This window comes from Saccopteryx bilineata, chromosome 8 (genome assembly GCF_036850765.1).
Source record: "Saccopteryx bilineata isolate mSacBil1 chromosome 8, mSacBil1_pri_phased_curated, whole genome shotgun sequence".
NCBI classification, from domain to species: Eukaryota; Metazoa; Chordata; class Mammalia; order Chiroptera; family Emballonuridae; genus Saccopteryx; species Saccopteryx bilineata.
Genome location: NC_089497.1, coordinates 70,341,880 through 70,354,860, shown reverse-complemented (window position 1 = coordinate 70,354,860; position 12,981 = coordinate 70,341,880). Strand labels below are relative to the sequence as shown.

At 40.2% G+C, this 12,981-nt stretch overlaps 1 protein-coding gene across 6 annotated transcripts in view; it reads right to left on the bottom strand.

Annotated features, from left to right (window-relative positions):
- Positions 1-12,981, bottom strand: part of PARL (presenilin associated rhomboid like) — a 45,699-nt gene that overhangs the window by 16,421 nt on the left and 16,297 nt on the right. For 5 of the 6 annotated variants that reach the window (XM_066241365.1, XM_066241363.1, XM_066241364.1 and 2 more), the window contains exons 5-7: positions 9,056-9,151; positions 7,749-7,898; positions 4,971-5,041 (exon numbers count right to left, since the gene is read on the bottom strand). In XM_066241365.1, coding sequence (XP_066097462.1) covers positions 4,971-5,041; positions 7,749-7,898; positions 9,056-9,151 — 317 coding nt within the window. The remainder of the gene's footprint in view (positions 1-4,970; positions 5,042-7,748; positions 7,899-9,055; positions 9,152-12,981) is intronic. The other variant, XM_066241369.1, reaches the window with a different exon arrangement.

The following is a 12,981-nucleotide window of genomic DNA, read 5'->3' as shown; positions in this document are numbered from 1 at the left end:
AAAAGAAAAGAAAAAGCTATTTAAATAACAAGGGACTTCTCTTCAGACTATGGAGGACAAAAAGGAATGGCCCAACACTTTCAAGTGCTGAAAGAACTGTCAGCCTAGAATTTTATATCCAGTAAAAATATCTTTGAGAAAGGAAGAAGGAATCAAGGCATTTTAGACAAAGCAAAGCTTAGAGAATCTGTCATCAGCAGACCTCCCTAAAAGAAATGGCTAAAGAAAGCCCTCTAAACAAAAAGGGAAATGATAAAAGGAGGAATCTTGGAATATCAGAAAGTAAGGACAATGAAAAAAGTAAAAATTATATGCAAATACAGTAGATTTTCCTTCTTCCTTGGAATTCTCTAAATTATGTTTAACGGTTAAAGCAAAAAAAAAAAAAAAAAAGCCTGACCATGTGGTGGCACAGTGGATAGAATGTTGGACTGGGACATGGAGACCCAGGTTCGAGACCCCAAGGTCGCCAGCTTGAGCATGGGTTCATCTGGTTTGAGCAAGTCTCACCAGCTTGAGTCCAAGGTCACTGACTTGAACAAGGGGTCACTTGGTCTGCTGTGCACCCCTCCCCCCCGTCAGGGCATGTATAAGAGAGCAATCAATGGACAACTAAGGTGCCCCAACGAAGAATTGATACTTCTCATCTCTCTCCCTTCCTGTCTGTCTGTCCCTCTCTCTGTCTCTGTAACTAATTAAATAAATACAAAGTTTCAAAATATGTTTTAAAAAAAATTTTTTTAATTCAGTAAGAGGAGGGGAGGCAGAAACAGACTCTGCATGCGCCCCAACCAATCCACTTGGCAAGCCCACAGGGGGCGATGCTCTGCCCATCTGAAGTGTGATTCTGTTGCTCAGCAACCAAGCCCTCTTAGCACCTGAAGCGAAGGCCATGGAGCCATCCTCAGGGTTTGGGGCCAACTCGCTCCAATTGAGCCATGGCTGCAGGAGGAAAAGGGGGGGGGGGGAGACAGAGAGAGAAGCAAGAGGGGGGAGGGGTGGAGACATAGATGGGCACTTCTCCTATGTGCCCTGACTAGGAATCAAATCTGGGACATTCACATGCCAGGCTGATGCTCTGCTACTGAGCAAACTGGCCAGGGCTAGCAAAATTTTTTAAAAATATTTTTATTTATTATTTTTAGGGCAGGAGGAGAAGCAAGAAGCATCAACTTGTAGTTGCTTCTTGTATGTGCCTGGGACTTTGAACCTGTGACCTCAGCATTCTAGGTTGTCACTTATCTACTGCACCACTACAGGTCAGGCAAAGCAAGTATTTTAACAGTGACTAATACTATAAATGTATGTACAGGAAATATTTAAGACAATTATAATTTGGAGAGGGTATGGTGATGAAAAGAGAGGTTAAGGTTCACTTTAAACTGGTAGAATGAGACTACCCGTAGACTCTGATAAGTGATGTATATATCGCAATATCTAGAGCAGCCAACAAAAATGTTATACAAGGAGATACATTCCAAAAGACTACAAACAAATCAAAATGGAATTCCAAATGAATCTGTTCTGGTGACCATTTTATTTTACTGGAAACCTTGTAAAGAAGAGACTAAAAATATTCTCCTGACTGAGCAAGAAAATTCACTTTATATACAGGTTAGATCAGTGATAGTTAAATCAATGACATTACAAGAAACAGATTATCATAATACTGGTAAACAAATTCAGCCTATGATAAACCTATCTACAAGTTCAAGTGAAAAAAATTTCTTTAACATTTTAACAAGTACTATTTCCTACAACAAACATTTGATTGATCTTCGCCATCTCACGATAAAGAGTTATGTCTGGCAGAAAGTAAACTTTTTGAAAAGCAGAGTATTAGGGAAGAGCTTCCTGCCATCAACTAGTAAGAAATTCAGTTTTTAAATGAGATTCAGAATATGCATAGCTCTAACTAAACAAAGCCCTTACCAAAATCTAGTACTCTTAACAAATTCTTGCTCTCTAGTGCCAATATGATAATTGAAACATTATTTGTCCCCATCTTTAAAAAAAAAAAATTAGGCCCTGGCCAGTTGGCTCAGCAGTAGAGCGTCGGCCTGGCGTGCGGGAGTCCCGGGTTCGATTCCCGGCCAGGACACACAGGAGAGACGCCCATTTGCTTCTCCATCCCTCCTCCTCTCCTTCCTCTCTGTCTCTCTCTTCCCCTCCTGCAGCGAGGCTCCATTGGAGCAAAGATGGCCCGGGCGCTGGGGATGGCTCTGTGGCCTCTGCCTCAGGCGCTAGAATGGCTCTGGACGCAACAGAGCAAAGCCCCAGAGGGGCAGAGCATCGCCCCCTGGTGGGCATGCCGGGTGGATCCCGGTTGGGCGCATGTGGGAGTCTGTCTGACTGCCTCCCCGTTTCCAGCTTTGGAAAAATGGGAGAAAAAAAAAAGGAAAAAAAAAATTTTAGAGAAAGAGGGAGAGAGAAAAACATTAATTTGTTTTTCTACTTATTTATGCATTTGTTGTTTGTTTCTTACATGTGCCCTGACCGGGGAATGAACCTACAACCTTGGCATATGGGAATAATGCTTTAACTAAATGAGCTACCCAGCCAGCCAATAGTCTCTGTTGTCTTTTAAGAAGGGTAGTAAGCCCTGGCCTGATAGCTCAGTTGGTTAGAGCATTGTCCTGAAGTGCAGAGGTTGCTGGTTCAATCCCCAATCAGGGCACATGTAGGTATAGATCAATGTTCCTGTCTCTCTCCTCTTTCCTCTCTCTCTAAAGTTAATAAATTGTTTATTTAAAAAAAAAATTTTTTTTGCCTGACCAGGCGGTGGCGCAGTGGATAGAGCATTGGACTGGGATGCAGAGGACCCAGGTTCGAGACCCCAAGGTCGCCAGCTTGAGCGTGGGCTCATCTGGTTTGAGCAAAAGCTCACCAGCTTGGACCCAAGGTCACTGGCTCCAGCAAGGGGTTACTCGGTCTGCTGATGGCCCATGGTCAAGGCACATATGAGAAAGCAATCAATGAACAACTAAGGTGTCGCAACATGCAACAAAAAACTAATAATTGATGCTTCTCATCTCTCCGTTCCTGTCTGTCTGTCCCTGTCTATCCCTCTCTCTGACTCTCTAAACAAAATAATAAAAATAAATTAATTAAGTTTTTTTACAAAGGCAGTAAGATTAATACTTCATATTTTCTAACACAATTTTATCAGTAGTGCTTCCCCTCCAGATTTCTTATGAAAAATATATACCTGATGATTTAGTTTAATTTTAGCCAAGAATGAATGGAAATATTTGGGAATACTAATTATATCACCATGGCTCTATGAGGCTGGGATTTATTTTTTTTTATTAGTTTGAGTCCAATGATGACATATGCCAGGGAGCAAGATCTCATGTGCGCCCTTGTAGGACTCTGACGATGACTAGTCCCACTTCACATCTCTTACTACATGTTCCTTACCATGCTAAGCATGCCAACACCCTGAATTACAGATCAGAATGTGTGCTACCCCATTTATATGGATAAGCTGAGGTTCAGAGAGGTTAACTAATATGTCCTAGAAATCACAGAGACGTCGCAGAGCAGGATTCAAATCCAGTCTAATCCCAATACCAGGCTGCCACTCTAGCCATCTTGGGCTTATTTCTTACTTTCCTTTTTTTCAAAAATAATTTTATTTATTTTAGAGAGAGATGAGATAGAAGAGAGAATTTAGAGAGTAAGGGAGAGAGAAATTTGATTTGTTGTTCCACCTATTTATATGCCCACTGGTTAACTCTTATATGTGCCCTAATGGGGACTGAACCCTCAACACTGGCGTATGAGGATGACAATTTAATCAACTGAGCTACCCAGCCAGCGTCTGAACTCCATTTTTTATAGGTGAAGAGGAAGTAACAGTTGTCTGAGGACGTATCAAGATGCCTTCCCAGATCCTCTCAGCTAATGGGAAAGTCTCTTCACCCTCAAACCTCCAAGGTTAGCTAGGATATCCTCAGCCCTTTCAGTGTATATTAGATGTGTATGTTTTCTCCCCAACTAAACTGAGCTAGAAGTCAGTCTACTTCTGATTCATCTCAATGGTCTTTACTGCCTTCACACATAGCTGCTTAGTTGGTAAATGAGGTACAGGATAGAATTTGAAATACATCAATTATACCAGCACCAAATTCTCTATGGAAAACAAAAATTCCATTAAGGAAAAACTTAAGAAAGCATGTAGGCTGACCTGTGGTGGCGCAGTAGATAAAGCACTGACCTAGATTGCTGAGGCCACCAGTACAAAACCCTGGGCTTGCCTTGTCAAGGCACATACAGGGGGTCCTCGGGTCACGACACAATTCTGTTCCTGCGATAGTGACGTAACCCAGATTTTGGTGTAAGTTCAAACACCCCCTAGCCTAAGTCACTTACCTATCCTAACACAGTTGTAAAATCATAATCTAGAACATAAAACACAACTAAGCCACAGAAAAAGGAGAAGAACATAAATATACTGTACTGTCCACTGTACTGTGTATTCTTCTGCTGCGTGCAACCAAACTAGTTCTCCCATGGAGTCCGTAAGTACAACGCTAACAGCTAAGCTGAAACACTCATGTCTCAATTTTTTAAGTTTTTATGGAAGTGAGTGTCGTAAACTCAAAACACTGTATGTCAAGACTGTTGTAACCCAAGGACCTCCTATACAGGAAGCAACTACTACAAGTTGATGCTTCTTGCTTCCTCCCCCTTTCTCTCTCCCTCTCTCTAAAAATCAACCTAAAAAAAAAGAAAGCATGTAGGTCATAGAACAAGATTACAGACCTCATTAGAAAAATTAAGTATATATCATTTTGAGGAACATACAAATTATGGGATGATTATTTTACCTAAGACTCTTTTCCAAAATTGAACCTTTTTAGACTTACTTTAAATATAAAATTTTGCCACTTTTTTATAATTCTAAAATTATTTTAAAATAAAGTTAAAAAGCTAAATTAAAATTTCCTTAAATTATAAATACTTACTGCTCCAAGTGATGGTCCGTATCTTCCTGTGGCAACTTTACACACATAACTGACAAAATTGGAAATAACACCTGAGAAATAAGTCACATTTCAGTAATTTTAGTGAGGTATTACATGGTTTCCACTTCTGATCTCCACCCTACAGAGTAAGTGTCGGGTTTCTACCTGGGTGACTATAAGGTGCAGGCATCGATACTTATTCTGTCTATCATTCAGATATCTTAAAGGAAAGAATAGCCTGACTGCTGCACGACTTGCTGAGTGATGCAGGATCACTTAGTTTACCTCTCAGTTATCAGTTTCCTCAGATATAACTGGAAGAACGAACTAGTTTCCTAACTCACCAAGTGTCTGGGAATCATTTGGGTTGCAACCCAAATACTAACTCATAACCCCTGGAGCAGGGCCAGGGAGTCTACATTTCACCTAGCTCGCCCAATGGTTCTGCTGCAGGTTTAAATTAGACGATCCTTTATAGGTCCCTCTAGATCCAATACCATCTGAGCTGATGTGGTTTATTTATACAAACAACTTCCTACAGAGCAGGAATTAATGGCACCTAAAGCAGACTATTTGCACCTACAACACAACTAGTGCATGGCCAAAGAATTACACACTTATCTTACAGTCAAGAGAAATTGCTCAGCTTCCAGTTTTGAGGGACTAGATCATTGGTAGTCAACCTGGTCCCTACCGCCCACTAGTGGGCGTTCCAGCTTTCATGGTGGGCAGGAGTGGAGCAACCAAAGTATAAATAAAAAGATAGATTTCACTATAGTAAGTTGTTTTATAAAGATTTATTCTGCCAAACTTAGCGAAAATCCAACATAAAGTACTTGGTTAAGTATTATTATATGCTTTAACTTGCTGTAACTCTGCTTTATAAATTTTATAAAGTAAAGTTACTTCCCTACTTTATAAATCACCATTACTGTGAAACTGGTGGGCAGTTAGAAAATTTTACTACTAACAGAGATACAAACATGGGCGGTAGGTATAAAAAGGTTGACTAACCCTGGATTAGATGAACATGAGTATTTTTTAAATTTTTTTAAATTAATTAATTAATTAATTAAAAAAATTTTTTTTTACAAGGACAGAGAGTCAGACAGAGGGATAGATAGGAACAGACAGGAATGGAGAGAGATGAGAAGCATCAATCATCAGTTTTCCATTAAGACATCTTAGTTGTTCATTGAATGCTTTCTCATATGTGCCTTGACCGCAGGCCTTCAGCAGACCGAGTAACCCCTTGCTCGAGCCAGCGACCTTGGGTCCAAGCTGGTGAGCTGGTTTTTTGTTTTTTTTTTTTTTGCTCAAGCCAGATGAGCCTGCACTCAAGCTGGCGACCTTGGGGGTCTCGAACCTGGGTCCTCGGCATCCCAGTCCAATGCTCTATCCACTGTGCCACTGCCTGGTCAGGCTTTTTTTTTTTTTTTTTCCAAGGTAAGAGGAGGGGAAATAATGAGGCAGATTCCCGCATGCGACCTGACTGGGATCCACCCAGCAACCCCACCTTGGGCCAATGCTTAAATCAACTGAGCTATTTTTAGTGCCTGAGGCCGACACTCAGACCAACAGAGCTATCCTCAGTGCCTGGGGTCATGCTCAAACTAATTGAGCCACTGGCTGTCGGGGTGAAGGGAGAAAAGCAGGTGGTCACTTCTCCTCTGTGCCCTGACAAGAATTGAACCTGGGATGTTCATATGCCAGGGCAACGCTCTATCCACTGAACCACTGGCCAGGGCCAAACATGAGAATTTAACACCAATGAAGTCCCTACTCTGGGCCTCATGGTAGATGCTTTCATTTAATCCTTTCTACAACCCCTTGTCATTAGAGTATAAATTATTATCCTCAGAGGTATATATTCTTTTCTACAACATCACAGAGCTGATAGCAGAAAAAGTATCTGACCCTAGGTCTTTTATTACAAGCTCAGTGCTCTTTACACTACAGAATAATTGCCAAATACACTGTTTTAATTATTTATTTATTTATTCATTTTAGAGAGGAGAGGGAGAGACAGAGAGAGTAGAGGGGAGGAGCTGGAAGCATCAACTCCCATATGTGCCTTGACCAGGCAAGCCCAGGGTTTCGAACCGGCGACCTCAGCATTTCCAGGTCGACGCTTTATCCACTGCGCCACCATAGGTCAGGCAATAAAATTTAACTGACCAATTGCCAATTTAGCAGCATCTAGGAACTCAGAATCCTGCACTGCCACTTCCTGGTAAACGAAGGAAAGGACGCTCTCCCCAGGACCACAGCTAACGCGAGTCCATGCTAACCTATATGCTGCAAGAATAAACTCATTCTTGACATTCTACTGGATAGCAATGATCTAAAGCTTTCTGGAAACTGAACAAACAGTGGGAAATAAGCTTAAGGTTACTTAAGAAAGAGTCAGATGACTGAGAGAGCTGGGAAGTCTGGGAACTACTTATCTGTAAAATAGTGAGCCTGAGGCTAAAGAAACCAATGCCTAGTGACATAAATGACATATTTAAGTTCAACACTAAACCTTAACTCCTGTCTACCTCATTTAAAACTAAACAGCAGTTAAATAATTCACGTAAGAGGACACCCACAAAATCCAAAGCAGGGAAGACAACAGCCCCACCGTCTGTGGTAATCTTCCCTTCGCACAATCTGAGAAACGAGTAGGTACTGAGCACTCACTGTATGTAGAACACGGCTCTAATCATTTCCTCTGTCCCTCCTACAGAGAGCTGAGAGTGCCTATGCTCTCAAAGTCCCAAGAATAAAGCTCCTTACCTGCAGATAAGTACACTGCCATGAACTGTTCCTGACCCAGAATGTTCACTATGCTGGAGGAGAAGCTCCACAGAACATACATATTTGCTGCCATGTGGAACAAGGAGAAATGACTGAAAGTCGACAGCAACATGGGAGAACAAAGGACCTCTGCAAGAGAAAGGAAACAGGTGATCGTGGAACACAGCCAGTAAAAATGGCTCATTTTAGATTGTTTTTTCATCATTACTGTAAAATCAAACACACGGAACAAAAACAGAGCCAGTTAAAAAGTTAAGTAAGTTGGGCCTGACCTGTGGTGGCACAGTGGATAAAGTGTCAACCTGGAACATTGAGGTCGCTGGTTCGAAACCCTGGGCTTGCCTGGTCAAGGCACATATGGGAGTTGATGCTTCCTGCTCCTCCCCCCTTCTCGCTCTCTCCTGCTTTCTGTCTCCCCTCCTCTCTAAAATGAATAAATAAAAACTTTAAAAAAAGTTAAATAAGTTGGTTTAAAAAAAGCATTCTTCAAAGTGTTATAAATCTATCTTAAATCTCTTTTCTACTTATTAAGCAACTAATTAAAATTCTCAGTTCAGTAAAAGCAACCTGTTCTTATAGCAAAAGTTGGTTAGAAGAATTAGTAAATAATTTCAATGATAGATATGAAGCTGTGTATAACAGTTTTTTCAAAGAGTAAACCTGTAATGATCACGAATCTTTTATTGATTTGAGAGAGAAAGAAAAGTCAAGCTGTCACTCCACTTAGTTGTGCGTTCAGCAGTTGCCTCCTGTATATGCCCTGACCAAAGATTGAACCCGCAACCTTGACACACTGGGAGGGTGTTCCAACTGAACTACCTGGACAGGGCATGATCACGAATTGTGAGTTATTAAATAATATTTAGATATCTATTATGTGCAGGGAAACATAGCAAGCAGTAAGGGAGTTGTGGTCCCTGTTCTCAAAGAGCTTATAGTCTATCTTCTGATTTTACTTATAATTCTTAGTAAGGACTCATTCTTTTATTTTTAAGTATTCAAAAAATTTCTTTTCTATTGATGAGAGAGAGAGAGAGAGAGAGAGAGAGAGAGAAGCATCAACTCATTGTTCCACTTAGTTGCACACTCATTGACTGCTTCTCATATATGCCCTCCTGACCAGGGATTGAACACATGACCTTGGCATGCCAGGATGATGCTCTATCCACTGAACCACCCAGCCAGGGTGAGAACTCACATTCTTTTTAGAGCATTTGAGTTAACATAAAGCATATTTCATTTATATTACCTCTATCTCAAAATAAAATCATAAAAGTTAGACTTACTGGAGGCTGGATTGGATGTGAAATATCTGATCATTGTCCGCTGAAGAGAAGGTACTCTCCATAAACAGAATACAAAAATATTTGCAGCAATGATACCTACAAAATAAATATTGATAAATTAGGAAGGTTAAAACTTAAGAGCAAAGAAAGTCTGATTGAAAGTCCACATGAATAAGATTTTTGACCACAATTATATAAGAGTACATGGTACCTTGAGATACGAATTTAATGCGTTCTGTAACCGAGCTCGGAAGTCAGTCAACTCGTATATCAAACTGCTGATACTGGACCCGTGCGCCAATGCGCCAACTAGCTTCAGCTTCCCGAATCACGACTCGTATTTCGGAATTTCGCTTGGATCTCGAACATAAATATGGACCAAGTCGCAGCCTGTATCTTAAAAAATTTGTATGTTGGTCTGTTTGTATCTCAAGGTACCACTGTATTATATACTTGGGGAGAAAAAGTGAGCTAAGAAAAGGAAGCAAAATAATTGTTTTGAAATATCAAAACTGGCATGAGTTGGTGAAGTCAGAAAATTCTTGAAAAACTACAAATGCTCTAGGCGCTGTCTTCATTTAGATCCAGTTTACTTCTTCACAACAGTCTACTCTTTTAAATCAATCATCAGATCTATAATTATTGTTTGAAAATGGCCACGCCAAAGACAGAAGTAACGTACAGATGCAGGTCCTCAGGCCAAGAGGAGAGACACTATATGATGTCACTTTTTTTCTACAGCAAATGGTGTGCTTCTTTAACTATGGACAGCTTATGACACATCTCTGGATGGTCTGAGCAGATGAAGAAGAACCACGTTTGAGAAAAATACCCATCAGCTAAATATTCAGGAATAATCTGGAAGAATTTTGCAAGTGCTTTTGAAAACATGATTACACGTGGGAGCTGGGTGACCTTCATTTTTCTGCAAGAACTGATGTTATTGGAACTCAACTGAGTAGGTTTACTTAATGATAGAATTAACTATTTAGTCACAAACTTATTATTCTTGAAAACTATAAACTTTTTAAAATACATTAATTTTATGGGTCCTGGCCAGTTAGCTCAGAGTGTTGTCCTGAAATACCAACATTGTGGGTTTGATCCCTGGTGAGGGCACTTACAGGGAGCAACAAATGAATTCACAACTAAGTGGAACAGCAAATGAGTGCTTCTCTTCCCCCACCCGTCTCTCTAAAAGCAATCAATAAAAAATAAATAAAAATACATTAATTTTATGTACCAGAACTCCTTGCACATGGTAGCCCTTCTCTACTTGAATGAGAGGAGTGTAAACACTTATTCATCCCTTCAGTTTCTTAGGCAGCAACTAGCCCTTTCACCATCCGCAATGATAATAAGGACTGATTTCCAGCATTCCAGTGAGAGGATTGATTCTAGTTCTTGCCAGCTGCTATATCCTGAAGTTACCTCTAGCTTCTATATTTGCTCCCTCTGTTAGGCTCTCAGCTATCTCCTGGCATTCCTAGTCTTTCCAAGCTTTGCTGTCCTACTTGAGAATTAGGAAGGAGAGGAAGTTGCCACTTTTATAGACTCTAAGACATTTTTTCCATTTATTATCTGAGATCTTACAATTGGTGGTGTCATCAATTAACTGGAAGCATTTTTCCTTTCTCCAAAGTAAATTAAATAGTGTTTTATTGTATTTAATTGAATTGATTCCATCAATTTCATCAGATTCTTACTAGTGGGGACTGTGACAGCTATTATGCCATCTCTCATAAGCAACTAAAACTCTTTCAAAGACGGTGAGAGGGACAGTATCTATGAAAGGATGCGGAAAAGGAGTAATAAGCAAGGCATGTATGAGCACTGTGTATGCCTCCTAATAAGGAGACTGGAACTCAGCAGGGCAGGTGAAAAAAGGAAGGGCAGGGCCTTCTCGGATAGAGGAAGAGACCTCAGGGGCATACCCAAAGGAAGTGAGAAACGGTTAGTGTGTTGCCTGGGGTGCTTTAGTTTCTTTGGGGAGAGTTAAACATCTTTACTACCCAGAGAACTCTCTCAGGTCTAGGTTGCTGTACATAGTGACTGAGATAAAGAAGTTAGGTAAAGAAGATCTGAGAATATTTTGCCTAGGTTATTATGATCAGAAAGATAATCGTCAGTTTGCTCTAATTGTGATTCAATTCAAAGAGAGCAAGCCAGGGTCTCTGAATCTGCCTGCCAGGGTGAAAAATGGCAACAACGTTTCTGCCTGTGCTGCCAGTCCCACAGGTTACTTCAGGCTACTCCTAAACCAACGACCCACAGCACACAGATCTGGAAATCACAAGCACCACAACACTGCAGAGAAGTAGAGAGCCTCTCTGAGTGAAGAGACTACAGCCAGGGAAATGACTTGAAAACAAGAAAAATAAGCAAATCTATTAAGGTCAACAATAGCCAGAGTTAACACTGCCAAGTTTTCTACCCAAGTACAAGAATCCTTTCTGGTAAATTATGACAATATGGTACAGGAACACACTGTAGTCCAAACCCTTCACTTCTCAGACCAGTGGTCTATGACTAGGCATCCCAGCAGTAAGCTACCAAACAAATACACCTAAAATTATGTATATGAGCCACTATTATTCATTATAAAACACACTAACGAATGAAAAAATGAGAGATGTAGCAGGTATTTTCTTCCTTGCATATCCTATTTTGAATGCCAATTACAGATAAGAAAACTGACTCTAAGAGGTACAATAAATTTGTGTTGTTTAGCCACCCATTCCATGGTATTTGTTATGGGATCCCAAGCTAAGACAATACTAAAATATAAAATACAGAAAAGGCAGTGCTGTGAATGTCTATGTTAAAAAAGAATATAGATCTCAAAGCAATAACCTAACCTTCCACTTTAACATACTGGAATAATAAGAAGAGCAAATTAAATCAAAAGCAAGCAGAAGGAAGGAAAAAATAAAAACAAGTTTGCATAAATGAAGTAGAGAATAGAAAAACTAATATAGAAAAATAAATGAAACCAAAAGTTGGTTCTCTGAAATGACTAACAAAATCAACAAACCTTTGGCTAGACTGACAAAGAAAACAAATTCAAATTACTAAAATCAGGAATGGAAGCAGAATGCTACTACTGACCTTACAGAAATAAAAAGGATTATAAGAGAATATGAATAATTTTATTTTTTAGTGAAAAAGAGAGAGGCAGTGGCAGACAAGAAGGGAGAGAGATGAGAAGCAGCAACTTATAGTTGTACCACTTTAGTTGTTCATTGATTGCTCCTCATTTGTGCCTGGAACAGGGGTGAAGGGGTTCCTCTAGCTGAGCCAGTGACCCTTTGCTCAAGCCAGTGACCTTTGGGCTCAGGCCAGCAACCATGGGATCATGTGTATGATGCCAAGCTTAAGCTGGCGACCAGAGGGTTTCTAACCTCGGTACTCAAGTGTTCCAGTTGACACTTGATCCACTAGAGAGGAAGATAGGGGTAGGGGGGGAATAGCAGGAAGAAACAACTCATAGCAGTTACTTCTCATATGTGCCTTGATTGGGCAGGTCTGGGGTTTCGAATCAACTATGAATAATTATAAACAAATAAATCAGAATAACAGATGAAATTGACAAAATCCTAAAAAGACAAAAATTACTGAAACTGATTCAAGAAGAAATCGAAAATCTGAATAGGCCTATAAGAGACTGAATTAATAATCAAAACACTACCCACAAAGAAAAGCCTGGGATCATATGGCTTTACTCAAAGTAAAAAAAAAAAGAAAAGAAAGAAAAAAACAGAAATGTGTTCTCTTACAGTTCTGGAAGCTAAAGCTATTCTATTTCCAGTAATTTATCTTAAAAATATACTTGCATAAGCCCTGGTAGAGCGTTGGCCTGGCGTGCAGCAGTCCTGGGTTCAATTCCCAGCTAGGGCACACAGGAGAAGTGCCCATCTGCTTCTCCA